Consider the following 16,534-nt stretch of genomic DNA (forward strand, 5'->3'; position numbering starts at 1 on the left):
ATTCTTTCCAGATACTTAGGAGAGGTAACAGGAAAGAAAAGTATGTGATTTGAGACAATATCCTAAATGCACAATCCATAAAGTGCTAAATACTTTTTAATAAAGTAAAGTTGTCTGGATGAAATATTTTACAGGTAATATGAGCTATATGAAATGCTCTCTGGTACTCTAGAGAGTGGGCACCACCAGGTTAGAAGAAGCTTCTGGTAATCGTAACTGCTAAATGTTTACCTACCACTAATGGAAAACATCCTCTTGGGGATTCTAGACTTGTTACCATGGATGTTATTTGCTAACACTGATTGTTTTCCTAACTGCTTATAGAAACTCCAGGCTGTCACCCATCTGTTCTCTCATCAAAGCAGCTTTGCGATGGCAGTTATTTTAGACAATTTTTTTATGATTTCAAATGTCTCTGCATTGAACTATACATAATACCTGAGAATGTGATGATCAGAGCTTCAGCGAAGGTAGAAAATACAGATCCTATTTTTCTCCATTTACCAATGGTATGAGAGAAAATGATAATATCTGGTTTACACATTGTTAGAAACCTTGACTTCTCTTTTGTAATACTCATCACACCAAAGGTTTCTTATTGAAAATTTTATTCTTCATTACTAATTCCTCAATTTTATAGGTGACTTTGTAATTGCTACTTCCAAGTGGCTGGTTCAATGTCTAGTATGTGGCAGATACTCAATGGCTGTTGCTTGTAAATGTTTTAATGATATGCCTTTCATCATTGTCACTTATTTTAGTTTTAAAACTGAGAAAACATTCAGTCTTTTACCCTATACTGCTAAATAGTTAATCCTCGTCCTTGAAGACTAACTCCATTCTTCTACATATCACAGCCAAATGTTCCTCTGGCCTGAGAGGGATTAGCATTCCTCCCTTCATTCTTAGCTCAGTCCCAAACCCTCCAATCTGATCTTACATCCTGCTTCCTTGGGAAACTTGCCTCATTCATTATATTTTCTTTCTTCCAACTCTTCACTCTTTCCTTCATTGCTAGATTATCCTTTTCAACATAGAAAGTTAATTTTTTAATTATAAAAACTTTGTCTTTCAGGGTGCCTGGGTGGCTAAGTTGGTTAAGCATCTGCCTTCGGCTCAGGTCATGATCCAAGGGTCCTGAGATGGGAGTCCTGAATTGGGACTTCTCCTGCTCAGTGGGGAGACTGCTTCTCCCTCTGCCTTTCTCTTTCTGTCTTTCATGAATCAATAAAATATTTTTAGGGACATCTATGTGGCTCAGTGGGTTAAGCCTCTGCCTTCCGCTCAGGTGATGATCTGAGGGTCCTGGGATCGAGCCCTGCATCAGGCTCTCTGATCAGCAGGGAGCCTGCTTCCCTGCCCCTGCCTGCCTCTCTGCCTGCTTGTGATCTCTGTCTCTGGGATGGAATGTTCTGAATATATCTGTGATGTCCATCTGGTCCAGTGTGTTATTTAAAATCTTTATTTCCGGGGCGCCTGGGCGGCTCAGTGGGTTAAAGCCTCTACCCTCGGCTCAGGTCATGATCTCAGGGTCCTAGGATGGAGTCCCAAATCGGGCTCTCTGCTCAGCAGGGAGCCTGCATCCCCCTCTCTCTGCTTGCCTCTCTGCCTACTTGTGCTCTCTGCCAAATAAATAAAATCTTAAAAAAATATTTTTAAAAAATTTGTCTTTCAGCTTTTTACCTTACCAATTACAAACAAGCTAAAGAATAGCCTGTAATGGCTCCCTTCATTTTACATTCAATCCAACTTCCACTCACTTACAGGAAATCTCCTTTCCAAGGTCACCAGTATAATGTCTATCTATTCCAAAGAACATGTGGCAGTTTACATGCTACTTATTACATTCGATACTGTTTGTCAGTCTTCTGAATACTCTCATCTTATTTGACCTCTTAGATCCTTTTTTTTTTTTTTTTTTTTTTTTTTGGCTCCTCTTCCTTTGCCCATACTTGCAAAGTTTGATGTCCTTGTCTGGAATTTCTCCTCTGTTTATTCTGTCCAGCTCATCTAAATGGTTTCATCCATTGCTATGGTCTCAACTACCGCTAACGTGTTCTTTACTCCCACCTCTTTTTCCATAGCCTCAGAGACTGGGCTGCTTTTTAGGGAATTGCCATCAGGTATCTCAGAGGTCCTTCCATCTCAATAGACCCAAAACTGAGTATATTGTCTTTAGGTTATGATGCTGACTCCTTCTTTTGTGTTTTCTAAATCAGTAAATGATGCTGTCTCCTGTCCTGTTGTTGTAGGCAGCATTGTGGAAAATAAATCTTTTCTTACTCCTCCATGTAAAAAGGACCATCTCTCATTCACCATCCCCCTGCTCACATCTACATCATAAATACCTTTCTAATCACTTTGTGTTTTCTACCTGTCCTTACCCATATGGTTTCCTACCTACTCTGGGACACTGAGTAGGACAGGACTAGCTGGAGATCGCATACATGTACACATCATTCAAGAGATAATGTGTATGGTACAAAGCCACAACTAGGAACCATGTGCATCTAGGTCTGAGGAGAGATACGAAAAGTGCACATGAGCTAACAGAGGGAGACAGATCAGGCGAGGTTTGAGGGCAAAGCACACTTACTCGCCCTGAAAACCTGAGCTGTTTTCGTGAAGTGTGCAGTATGGCTGTTAAATATATTAAGGAATTTTTAACACTTAAATATTTGTCACCCTCCACCAAGCTCTTGGATATCTAATGATGTTTACAATTTTTATTCCTGCCTTTCTAATTGGTCTTAGCCTTTGGATACTCACTGTTCTCTGAATAACATTTGATATAAGTTTCACTCAGTGCTAATTATATAATCAGACTTTTTAAATGCCGTCAAAGACTCCCTCATTAAGTAGAAGTTAAGGCTTAAGTCTTTGCCTGTCTTGCAAGAGGGTCTAAGATTGGCCCTTGACTTCATTTCCAACATGCTTTCCTCAAACTGTTTTGGGAACTATCTTGAGCAAGATCAAATACCTTTCAGTGCCTCTGCTGTGCTGTATTTTCTCTGTCTTTTTGTAATTCCCACCCTTTCTCTCTGAAATGCTGTTATCATCCTACTAACTTGGCCAGGATCAACTCAGAATAGCTCTTCTAAAAGAAAGCCATACCCCATTCTCCCTAGGCCCCATCCCAGTTGGGTTAAGTTCACTCTGAGTTCTCATCCCTCGCTGTATAATCTAATCTACTCTCTAGCTATATTGTACATTATTTGAGGACAAAAATTATATTCTGTCTACCTATTTATCATTTATCTATGATTATTTTGTATTTCTATTACCTTACACAGTGTGTAATGCACAAAAGTCACTAAATATATGATAGTAAAATGATAATTAAATATCCTTAAAATTTTTCTATTCAGTTAGGCCTTCAGGGAATAGCAAGTTCAATTTTTAGAAGGCAGGGCTGTGTCCTAATTACATTTTTCCTTCTTATAGCACTTAACAGGACTTTATTCATAAAAATTACTAAACAAAAAATTAAATGTAAATAAAAAATCAAATGTAAAACTACAGCTATTAGAATATAGGCTTCAGTGGCAGAAATCGGAGTTCAAAGTCTTTTCTTCAATCTTTGGAAGATGAATCAGAGCCACAAATCCTCCATATAACCATCTCTCTCTCTTTCATCCATATAGGCTTCATTTTTCTCCTTTTTTATTTCTACTTAGCTAAATACTTTTTTCTGCGTAACTGTTTTTTTTGTTTTTGCTTTTGTTTTCATCACGTGTCTCCCCTTTCTCTTCCTCTGAGTACGTGTGTAGATCTGTGTGTGCACCATGCGTGTTTGGAAGTACATCAGTGTGTGTGGTTTGCCAGTCACAAGACCCTGTGAGTGTAACAGAAAAGCTGTAAGCCAAAACTAAGAGTGCATCCAAATCCAGACCAACAATGCAAGCTTAAGTAAAATCAGACGAAGCTTAAGAGCTGAACAGAGACAACACTAAGGCTGTTATAATTTGACTTTTTCTTCTTTTAACCTTTGTACATTCTCACTGTCCTGTTTTATTCTTTTCCAGTCTCCCCTGATTGCCCCTCTGCTTTTTCACCTATTCCTCTTTCAGAAATCATTTTTTTTTAAATGTTACCTTAGCTTGTTGTTAAGGCTAAATTTCTTTTAGCTTTTGAATATTGAAAGAAATGAAGATTGTTCTTTGGAGTGGAAATTAATAGGTACAAAGAGTGCACAAAAAAAGTGCCCAAGTCAGCTGGGCTCCCCTCTGTCTCTGTGGGGATTACAACAGTATATGTGGAGCTAATGCCTTGTGATCCTCTTCCTAAGCATGGCACTGGGGAGAGGGATAACAGGGAATAGCATTACAGAGATTTGACTGAGTTTTCTACACTGTGTCCAGATTCTTATTCCTATCATGTTATTCCTGTATATTCTTATGTCTGCGGACTGCTCTTTAAAACACATCACTGCCATTGTGCATTTTCCACTTTCTCTTGCTAATTTGATGTCATCGGTGGCTGGGAGGGAAACCCGCTGTTGATGTTTTCCACAGATTAAGTAAATTCAGTTAAGCACTTCTCAGTATATTTAAGGAACTATTTAAAATCATAGATGAGTTCAAGGAACATGATAAAGAATACATTGCCCTAGCAGAAAGACAAGGGATCATTCTGTACCCTGTTTATTTAATTATACTCTTCACAGAGTGTGAATCCCAATACAGAGCACCCCAGGGTATTTGTCTGAAACTCAGAAATCTTCTTTGGCTTTCTATGGATGACATTTTAACCAATTGTCCTTACTTTATCAAAAAGCATTTATCACTTTACCTCATAGGGTTTTACATTTAGGATATGTGTCCCACAGTACTTATACTTTTCAAAATCCATATGGGATAGAATAGGGAAAAAAAAGAACTAAAGAATGTATGGGAATCAGTACAATAATCTGACAACCCAAAAAAGGAAGATTGTTTATCCAGTTTCTGGCCATAAGTCCAATTTTAGGAAGTAATTATAGACAGACAACTATTTCTATATAAAAATGCTCATTACAGTTTTACATATCAAAAAATTGAAAATAACCTAAATGTCCACTAACAGGCATAGGATCAAAGAAATTTTGATGGTGACATTAAATAGAATCCCATCCATCTATTAGAAACTGTCTTTCAAAAATACAGTAAATGGTTTGGGGATGTATTAATAATTTGTAAAACAGTATCGCAATTTGGGTAAAGAAATTACAAAAAGACGTACTGATTCAAGCACCCAGCTCCATTGGCTTTTGTCCCACAATTAAATAGGGAAAATGATCCTCTAAGTAAAGCAAGTCCTTTACATAGGAAAGCTTTCAATATGCAAAGGAAGGCTCCTGAGAGAAAGTCAGAATATAGCTCCTGAAAAGATGAGGAGGAGGAAAAAAGGAAAAGGTGAAGAGCAACTTTCTTTAAAGAGGAAAGAGACTAATGTCTTTTAACCTTAGAGGGAACTTTTTTTTTTTTAATTGGAAACTACATGGACTCCCAGTACCCTGTCTACTCTTCCAAGTCACCGTATAGGTGAGACCACTACAGTTACCCCATGCTCACTTATAGAGAGCTGCTACCATGCGCTCCTTCTGGAAAGTCCTGTGAGGAAGCAACCTCTACAAGCGGTCAAGGAAACCTCTACCAGTTGCATATACTGTAGATTTTAAACACCTGGTAGTAAATGTGACCAACTGGCCAGGAAACACCAAGTGCTTGAGAAAAAACAGTGGTATTAAAGAAAGAATCAGTATTTTTTTAAAAAATGGCAACAGCAGAGAATCACCGAGGCTATTATTTCCTACCTTGAGTTGAAACTGAATAGTTTGATCTAAAAGCAGATTTCACGTTCTAGGGAAAACCAACCTCAACAGCTAGCTCCGTCAATTCCTTTTCTCTCAAGAATCCGCTGATGATTCTGATTATCAGTTTAATTCCAACCAAAGTGCCAGCTTCCTGGGGCACTTAATGGCATTCATAAGAGTTTATGTGCAAGGGAAATTTTCAGCCTAATGCCAGGTAATTGACAACTAATTTTTTTCCTGGTTTCAATGCAAATATTTATTCTTACCATGGGCAAAAGTTTAGGATTTGTAGTATTTACATAGCTTCTAACTATCTCCATTGCTCCAAGACAGGGACCATATATAAGTCTTATGTGGTAATCACTAACATTTATCTTTGTTATTGTCACCTGGTATCTTCATCAATGTCAAAATAAGAGTTTTAAAAAATGAAGCCCTGCCGTTTTACTGGCCCAACAACAGAGGTTTTACTGAATAAACCCAGTCTCTGCAAGACAGAGAATGGGCAGCAGAAACATCTCTGACAGCTGTTGCATGATGGAGTAGGATAAAGGTCATTTCCTGCAAATGTTAGGGGTTTTTAAGAATCCCACAGGCATTGGAGAAATAATTGGACTCAACAAGCAATCAATCATATTTGAAGCATGGGAAGTGTATCTAAGGACTAAAGGTCAGGATTTAATGTCCAAATTCATCCAATTGTTCAGATGTCTGGAAATTTAAAAAAAAAAATTAACTTCAGAAAAGTTTATATGGAGTAATTTAATTGAATTTAAGTTAAATATAAATTAGCTCAATATAAAACAGATTTTTGCCTTTGAAAGTATTTGTTGACAAAGACTAATATGATAAATTAGAAACCTAAGTGATCTCCCTGAAATTTTATATTCAAGTAATATAAACATATTGCAGTTTTTAACTGATTTTTCTGAAGAAGTATTACTTCTTTCATAAACTAAAAATAATTTAATAATATATTGTATTGGTTTTAATTGACATTAATAATTTTAAGAATGAAATTTCAGAATTTAACAACTACTTAACATCCTACTAAGATATTTAGTTGGCAGTTTAATTTTAAATCACCTGGTTCTCTTCTAGATTCATATGTTATTAAAAGCAGTTTTGCTTAAGCTATGATAGTTTTAGGGAAATATGAAATTTAAAAAGTGTGAACCTGTTCCAGACCTTAAATCTTTTTATTGAGCATGACAGACTTCTAATTGTCTCTAAATATCCAATGCCCTCTTCTTTATTTTAATTCCAACTTTCTATTTTGAAGTATGTTGCCTTCCAGAAATTCAAATAGTAATATGCATTCTGGTATATTTTAAAGCAGCTTTACTCAATGATCATATATATCTTCCATAACCACAGTACATGGTCAAAAGCAGGAATCTCCTATTGGTACAATACTATTTTTTTAAATTTTTTAAATTAAAAAAAATTTTTAATATTTTAAATTAAAAAATTTTTTTTAATTTTTCTGTGCATACGCATGAGTAAGGGGAGGGGCAAAGAGTGAGGGATAGAGAGAATCTCAGGCAGGCTCCACACCCAGAGTGGAACATAAGGCTGGGCTTGATCTTATGACCCTGAGATCATGACCTCAGACTAAATCAAGGATGAGACACAACCAGCCACATGCCCCAACATTGGTACAATAAACTCACAGACTTTATATCTATTTTAAATACACTCTTTTCTTGCTCTCTTTTAGGTGTATAGCTCTCTGAAATTTTATCCCAAGGATAAATTTGTTTAACCATCACCACAGAGTACATATTACCATTACAGTAAAGAACTGCTCCATCAGCACAAAGACATTCTCTCATGTTACCCCTTAAGTTATGCCCTCCTCCCCCACCCTAACCTCTGGCACCAACTGACTATTTATCCTTTATGATTTTGCCATTTCAATGTTATATAAACAGAATCACATCATACGTAATTTTTCAGATTGGCTTTTTCACTCACCATAAAACCCTTGAAATCCTTCTTAATTATTTTATCTCTAGCTTGTTACTTTGTATGTATTGTATCACACTTTATCTATTCACCAGTTGAATTTTGGGTGCTTTCCAGCTTTTGGCTACTATCAAGTAACTGTGAACACTTGTGCACATGTTCCCATGGGATACTTTTAGTTTTTTAGGATAAATAGCCAGGAGGGCTGGGTTGTATTGTGTCTGTTAACTTTGGAAGAAACAGCCAAGCTAATTTCCAGAATGGCTATGACATTTTACACTTCCATCAACAATGTTAGAGAAATCCTGTTGCTTTGTATCCTTGTCAACATTTGATACTGTATTTCTTTAAATGTTGGCCATTTTAATAGGTATGTAATGGTATCTCATTGTAGCTTTAATTTGCTTTTCCCTAATGACTAATGATGGTAAACATCTTTTCTTACATGTATTTGCCATCTCTATACCCTTTTGGGAGAAATGTCTGTGAAATGGTTTGCCTATCTTCTGATATTTTTAAATTGCAACAGAATTCTTTATATATTCTAGATAAAATTTGTTTCTCAGATATGTGATTTGATAATATTTGTCAAACCTGACACTCTAAATAGACTTTGATCCTCTTATAGAGATCATACAATAGAACACTTAAGTTTGATGGTCTAGGTTATCAATTTTTGTCTTTTATGGATTGTGCCTTTGGTGTAATGTCTAAAAGCTCCTTGTTTAACCTTAGCAAAGGAAAAACTTTTCCTATGTTTTCTTCTAGAAGTTTTATGGTTTTCTTTTAATGTCACTTTAGGTTTATAATCCATTTTGAGTTAATTTTTATGTAAGATGTTAAGTTTAGGTTTGTTTCTAGAGAGTTCTGTTTGGATATCTGTGGGAGAAGGACAAATTTCAGGAGGAAGAATACTGATGAGAAAAAAATGATGGCAATGTGTACAGAACAAAGTTTCAAGACAATGACAGAAATAAAGGAGATTGGATAGTAGTCAAAATCAAACACATTAGAAGACAGAATAGTGAAGAGAATGACAGAGTTCTGAAAGAAAATGAAAATTTTAAGAATAGGTTCAAAATATCAAAAAGCTGTCTAGTTCTCAGACTTGCACACATTTGGACTAGGCTATCATGGTTGACAGTTTATACAGATGTTCCTATATATATTATCTATCATACTTGAATAATAGCATTCTGGCAATAATATCTTTTATTTGTTTACAAGAATCATTCCAGGGGCACCTGGGTGGCTCAGTTGGTTAAGTGGCTGCCTTCAGCTCACGTCATGATCCTGGGGTCTTGGGATCAAGGCCCGCATTGGGCTCCCTGCTAAGCGGGATGTCTGCTACTCCCTCTACCACTGCCCTCTGCTCATGTACATTCTCTCTCTCTCAAATAAATAAATAAAATTTTTAAAAAAGAGTTGTCCCCATGGTAAAATTTTAAATCTGCTAAGGAAGCTTATTAAAGCTTGAAAACAACATAAGAAAGAGAATAATTTAAGGTGCATTTTTGTGCTTCTGAAATTCTTTTGTATAGCTTTTTGTTCAAATGATTGTAACTCAAAAAGCCAAAGGAGGACAACATTTTTTTAATATGTTCTGAAGATACTTAATAGCATCAGAAAGGCAAAGAATAGCTTATAAAATACTGACAACTCTTCAAGTTGGGCTAAAAGGCAAATCTCAAACAATGAAATATAACAGCAAGGCATGAAGAAGTCACATTTAAGAGGAAGATAAAGAAAATAAAAAGAGGAAGATAAAGCACCACTGTAAAACTTAGAACTTGTTAAAATAACAAATGGAAAAATAAAGTAAATATTTCATTTGAATTTGAAGATATATTTTTTCCAAGACCCATTAGCAATGTGGCAAGTGTAAATTGAGAACTGATTTATTTGGGAAATATGATAGAAAATTTCTACTTTCACTACCTTTTCCCTAAGTAGATTTACAACGATGTGTGTTTGTATTTCCAGGAAGAGTTGCTTAATCCAATTAGCTTTCACTGACAGCCCATATCAGATAGGAACACTATTGTATCACTTACTGATTTCACCAGTATTAGCTTTTCCTAGAAACTAAAACCAATAGATGTTACTAAAATTTACACATACACACATGCACACAGAGTCTATTAAAGATCAACTATTCATCTTTCTGCCTATAATTTTCAGAAGGAAGAGAAGAAAGATATGCTCAGAGAGAAACTATTATTTATCAGAAAAGCATAAAAATAATTCTTGACCTGAATATAACCAAGAAGTGTCTTACTGAAATTTACCAAGGAGATTGTACAAAGATGTCTTAGTTTTTATAACACACAGAAAGCCATTTCCACAAATTTGAATTTTTTCTTTTAGTTTTATCAAGATAATTGGCAAACAGAACTATATAAATTTAAGGGGTACAGCATAATGATTTAATCATATATATTACAAAATGATTACCACATAGAGTTTAGGTAACATGTATTAACTCATATAGATATGCAAACAAAAGAAAAAATGTTTTTATCCTTGTGATGAAGTCTTTTAGGATCTAGTCTTTTAGGAGCTTTCAAATATACCATACAGCAGTATTAGCTATACTTACATGTTGCATATGTTACCTTCCTAGTACTTACTTATCTTATAGCTGGAAGTTTGTACCTTTTCATTAACTTCCTCCAATTCTCCCCACCCCCACCTCCTATCCCCACCTCTGGTAACTGCTCATCAGATCTCTTTTTCTTTTTTCCTGTCATTTTAGACTCCACATGTAAATGACATCATATAGTATTTGTCTTTCTCTGACTTATTTCACTTAGCATAATGCTCTCAAGTTTCATCTGTGTTGCCGCAAATGGCAGGATTTCCTTCTGAATATTCCGTGTGTGTGTGTGTGTGTGTGTATGTGTGTAGATTTTTCCAGATTTCCCTCATCCATTCACCTTTGATGGACACTTATGTTATTTCCATGTCTTAGCTATTATGAATAATGCTACAATGAACATAAAGATGAAGATATAGCTTCTATAGTGACTTCATTTCTTTTGGATGTATAATTATAACTGGTATTTCTGAATTTTTAATTGTAGTTCTAGTTTTAATTTTCTGGGGAACCCCCATATGGTTTTCCAGTGCCTATGCCAATTTACATTCCCACTAACAGTGCTCAGAGGTTGCCTTCTTTCTATAGCTTCACCAGCCTTTGTTACTCTTGTCTTTTTGAAGATGCCACTCTAACAGGTATGAGGAGATTGTTCATTGTGGTTTTGATTTGCATTTCCTGCATAATAAATGATGTTGAGCACCTTTTCAAGTGTACTATGGCCGTCTGAATGTCTTTTTTAGAAAAGAAAAAAAAGTCTATTTAGGTCCTACACCATTTTTAATCGGAGTATTTTTGTTATTGTTGCTATTGAATTACAGGAGTTCTTTATATACTTTGGATATTAACCCCTGATCATATATAATTTTAAATATTTTCCCCCATTCTATAGACTGCCTTTTCATTTTGTTGATCATTTCTTTTCCTGTATGGAAAATTTTTATTTATTTTTAAATATTTATTTTAGAGAAAGAGCATGAGCCCCAATGGGGGTTGGGGGTGGGAGAGAGTCCTCAAGCGGACTCCCCACAGAGCATGGAGCAGATCCCAGGATCCTGAGATCATGGCCCAAGACAAAACCAAGAGCTGGCCGCTTAGCCAACTGAGCCGCCCAGGCACCACAGTGTGGAAGCTTTTTAATTTGATATAGCCCCAGTCGCTTATTTTTTCATTTTGTTGCTTGTTCTTTTGCTACCATATCCAAACAATCATTGCCAAAATCCATGTCCAGGAGCCTTTTTCCTGTTTTCTAGCAGTTTTATGGTTTCAGATCTTACGTTTAAGTCTTTAATACATTTTGAGTTAGTTTGTGTGAGTGGTGTTCACAAATTTTTAATGTTTGTAATAAATTTTAACATATAAGTCACCCAAATTTATTTGAGCTTAAAGGGTAGTACATTGATTAGTTTAAATGAGTAGCTGTCTTTAGACTTTAAAATTTATCCTTCTCATAGATCTGAACTCCTAAATGTGTAAAATGAAGCATTAATGTTAGCAAACATTTTTCAAAATACAGTTTGAGTAGACTCCAGAATAACCATAATGCTCAGAAATGGTCCCTTTCCAGGTTATTTCATGCTCTCTGTAAGATTTCTTCTGCATTGGGTATGAGTTATGTCAAGTATGAGTTAGTATTGATAGATTTTATTTCTTTTTCACAGACCAAGAGCACACTTCTAAAGTTGTCAGTATTATGAGAAAAAAAACCAGATAAGAAAATTTTGGAGAAGGGGACTTCCTTACATTAACTCAACTTGATTTTGTTCTTCTGAATGATGATAAATACTGTCTTGGAGTAACATAATAAAACGGAAAGTCTGTAAATATTTCAGTTGAAATTATCCTAAAGATAAACAATAATTCAATGGAAGATATAAAAGTAGATCTTAGAAATAGACTTTAGGTTCAAAGTTCTTCTATTTAATTACCTTAATTTTTCTAGTATAATTAAGGTTCTGTCTTGACTATGTAAATGGATTATGAAAGCGTTATAAAATTAACATATGGGGACATTTGAAATACTTCCTTTTTGCTCACTTTGAAAAGATTTCCAGTTTGCTTCTAAATGAATATGAGATTTGAAAGGCCAAGTGATTTTAGGCAGGTATGTCATTACTTTTCTCTATGGTTTGTTCAAGCAGGTAAAAAGTATGCAAGAATCTGAGTGTTCCTTGCAACAGTAGCTTCAATTTTCATCAGCCAAGACCCAATTTGTGTCAGAGGGTAAAACTTGCCTGATTAGATCCGTTCAAAAAAGCCATTAAACAACTTTCAATGTTCTTGCTCTCTCACATTTAGGACACTAAACTTTTACAGAGACAGGCTGTTTGAAGTCTTCCTAATTATTTCCATTATTATCCAAGAAGGATTACTAATGTTCAGCCTCCATTGGAATTCTCAAAGTTCTCAGTGCAAATTATATGGCAATCTAAAATGCCTTTCTCTGGCTTTATGGCCTGATTATTATTTAGAGTCTCTCCAGCAGTGAACTTGAAGATCATGCAAATGTGCTCTTTGGGAAAGTCACTGTATAGCTGAATAATTTGTTTTGTAGGAAGCCAGCTCAAATTTATCATCAACCGTGAAAATTCTTTGTCAATGCTTTTCTATAAAGTAGGCCTATTATTATACATTCCACTTTAACTCTAACAGAAAGCTGACCAGAAATGCTATTAAGTAATAAATGCCTATTCTAAAATAAGTTGCCTCATGTTATTACAGTGTATTGTTTTATTAATTCATGTAATACTCCTTTGGTTTCAGTATCTTCTGTGTCATGATCAAAACTAAAATAACTCGAAAAATGTAAACTATATGGCCTGTATTTAAAGTAGAGAGTCATGGGGCAGCTGGGTGGCTCACTTGGTTAAGCCTTTGGCTCAGGTTGTGGACCTGGAGTTCTGGGATTGAATCCCACATCATGCTCAACAGGGAGTCTGCTTCTCCCTCTGACCCTCCCCTTGTTGTGCTCTCATTCTCTCTCTCAAAAATAAATAAAATCTTTAAAAAATAAATAAAGTAGAGAGTCAGTGTAAACCTACAACCTAATATGTGTAAATACATATAAGTGTAACTGGACAGAAATGACTGTGTGGTCATTCACTATTTACAATGCCAAACAGCAACTGTATTTGCCAAGATAGTCACAGTTCATCATATTATGAGATAAAATGTTTAACTATAGACATTAATCAATGCAATATTTATTGAACATACTTTTTAGATTGTAAGATATACTGATAAACAAATGCCACTGTGTACTCATAAGGAACCTAAAACCAAGTGGGAACAAAAATACATAAGTAATTCTAATTTGTGAGATAGCCCATCAGATAGGGATTTATTCAGGATACTACTGGCACACCTTATGCCCGGCTCCATTTTTCAGGAAAAGTGTTAAAGATCAAGTGATATTCAAGTAGGACCTAAGTAGGCATGAGGCCCTAGAATAGAGAGGTTGTATCAGTGAGGAGAAGACATGTCCACATGGACCGGAGAAGTACGGTTACAACATAGATTTAAAGTCCTATTAAATCAGACTTAATATGGAATTTGGCCTTCATCTTGATGTTAAGATATATCACTGAAGGAGAGAGATGTAATCACATTTCAGTTTAGAAAGATCATCCTGGTTCAAGTAAAAAGAATGTTTTAGAGGGAATAATGGAAATAGACCAGTTCAGATGAGAAACGATACCATCTTACCCTGTGATAGTGATGGAAAAGAAAGAAAAAATAAATTTATATCTCAACTTACTCTGTTATGACTACTGTTTTGTAACAGACTTTATAGATGTTACTTTTAAGATATTCTGTTGTTATGAGGAGCCATTTATTTATAGATCTCCTTGTATTATTTGTAATACTGTTCCTAACTCTTAATCACAGATTCTCTACATATCTCAAGTTTCCACATGGTTTTATCTATTAAAACGTTTATCTTTATCTTCCAAATGTGACTAAATACTATCCCCAAAGTCCTGTAATATTCCATTCTTATGTACACACATTTTTGTGCTGAAAGATACATGAAAACAAATGGGTAGATATTTGAGCTTACTGATTTGGAGAAATGATAACACGAAAGGAGAGGTAAACAGAGGATAAAAAAATTTAAAATATGTATTGTGGAAACAGATATGTTATCTGAAATGTGGCTTGTCTGAGGGATATATAGATTTTAAGAGGCACGTGTGAAAATGCAAAAAGAGACATGTTTATATACAAATCTAAATTATTTTAACTAGTGCCTACTCATAAAAGCACCATCATTTGAATCCTATTATGGATTTATGATTTTCCTAAACTGAAATGTGATAGTGGTCTCTTTCAGTGATATGTCTCAACATCACGACAAAGGCTATATATGTAGGTACACACGTATATACATTTATACATACACATATATATGTAAATTATTATCTCATTGCTCTAACACTATATGTATATAATGGGCTTGTTATTCTAGAAAGAAGTAGAACATAGACATTTTATTCAATTAAAAAAGAGAAAATGAGGTTTGGGTACCCATTTCAGTGCTTAGACAAGGCACGTAACCTCTTTGGGTATCAATTTCCTTATCTGTAAAATGACAAAACATACCCTACTATGTATCTCTTGTGTAAATATATGAAATTGAGATGGTAGTTTTGAAAATGGTTTTGAAAAACATGACCAAGGGGTTCAGGAATGATTCAATGTAGGGAGTGACCTTTTTTGAAGGAGTCAGAAAGGTAGGGGGAACAAAATTCATTCAGAATTAATAGGAAAAGTAATATTTACTGACTGGCAGGCTTTTAAGATTACAGAAAGAACCAATTTTACACGAATACTATATCTATTCCGATGAAACTTCTACAGAATATAGGAATTCAAAATGTTAGGTATTTTCAAGTTTTGTAGTCAAAATAACTTCCTTACTATTTCTTACACATTTCCCATACACATATGCTTCACACATGCTCCCTATTTTTCAGACACGGTCAATGTTTTCACTACATTAACATTGTTATTAGAACTATTTTTTAGGTCTGTCGATAAAATTGGCCTCACACATTGATAACATATTTTTGTAATTACATTGTAATTTTCACTAGTAATCCTAGCTTTTTGGAATATACAATTCATTTCAACTTATTATATCATTGCTTTAACACTACATACACATCTTGAGACATTTAGGCCACAAAAGATTAGATTTACTATTAAAAGAACCAAATATAAATAATTCTCAATTACTTACCCAAATGGAAGACTCAAATAACATGTATAGTCTAAATGTGCAAATAATCAGAATATACAGATTCTCTACCCTCCTGCTACCGAATGTGTCCCTGAGTCGCTGTCAGAAGCAGGGTTTACAGTTTTGTGCTGTAATTCCTACTTGTCAAGACACCAATTAAAAACAAAATGATAAAAACTCAGTGAGAGCTAAGAGTGATAAATAAAGTGCCACCATAATTTGCAAATTGTAAAATGTGCTTTTGAAAACATACTAGTCGGCTTAGCATGTAATATGTAACAGCACTATTGGTTTTCTCTCTTCACTGCTAGGTCAAGACACTGACGGAAGTGGAAGCCTGCAAAGCCAGAGAGAGAACTTCAGTTGGGGTCCATGTAAAGAGTGTGGGAAGCTTTCTGGAGCCTGGGGGATACCTTTCCCCCCTGGCTAACATCCTTTGCTCTGTCACCCTTAGCCTGAGATTTTACCCAAGTCAACATTCACTTAGGTGATTAAGTGCAAGTATTTCCAGGAAGCCTAAGCAAAATATGATAGCCATTTCAACTTCAAGGAAGTCTCCCTCTTAGCTGTAATTAATCAAAAAAAAAAAAAAAAAAAAGAAGAAGAAGAAGTAAAGTTTTTGGTTTAAAGCAGAAATGAACTTAGAGCACTGGGACATTTTTCAGAGAAGAGAAGCCTGGTAAATTCTAGTAACCAATGGGAAACATAAAACATAGAAGTCAGGGGAGAATGAAAAAGATGGTACCAGGGTGTAAATAAACAGAGGAAATGGTAGAGAAGAAAAAAAAATAATAGTAACTCTCATCTCTTAAACTTTGCCCAGAGCAGTCCCAATATATTCTATGTAGAGAAAGTACGGGAATGTGCCAATGTGTAAGGAAGATCAGTGCTCCCCCTATGTGGTGCATGATCTTGCCTGACCCATGGCCTAAAT

At 35.2% G+C, this 16,534-nt stretch overlaps 1 protein-coding gene across 1 annotated transcript in view; it reads left to right on the forward strand.

The window, feature by feature from the left end:
• LOC309855308 (uncharacterized protein) overlaps positions 1 to 16,204 on the forward strand; it is a gene marked incomplete at its 5' end in the record, with an annotated part of 197,637 nt that extends 181,433 nt beyond the window's left edge. Inside the window, one exon of the mRNA XM_082715478.1 lies at positions 15,912 to 16,204. Coding sequence (XP_082571604.1) covers positions 15,912 to 16,091 — 180 coding nt within the window. The 3' untranslated portion in view covers positions 16,092 to 16,204. The remainder of the gene's footprint in view (positions 1 to 15,911) is intronic.
• Between the last annotated feature and the right edge of the window lie 330 nt (positions 16,205 to 16,534).

This window comes from Mustela nivalis (assembly GCF_964662115.1).
Source record: "Mustela nivalis genome assembly, chromosome: 20".
Classification (NCBI taxonomy): Eukaryota; Metazoa; Chordata; class Mammalia; order Carnivora; family Mustelidae; genus Mustela; species Mustela nivalis.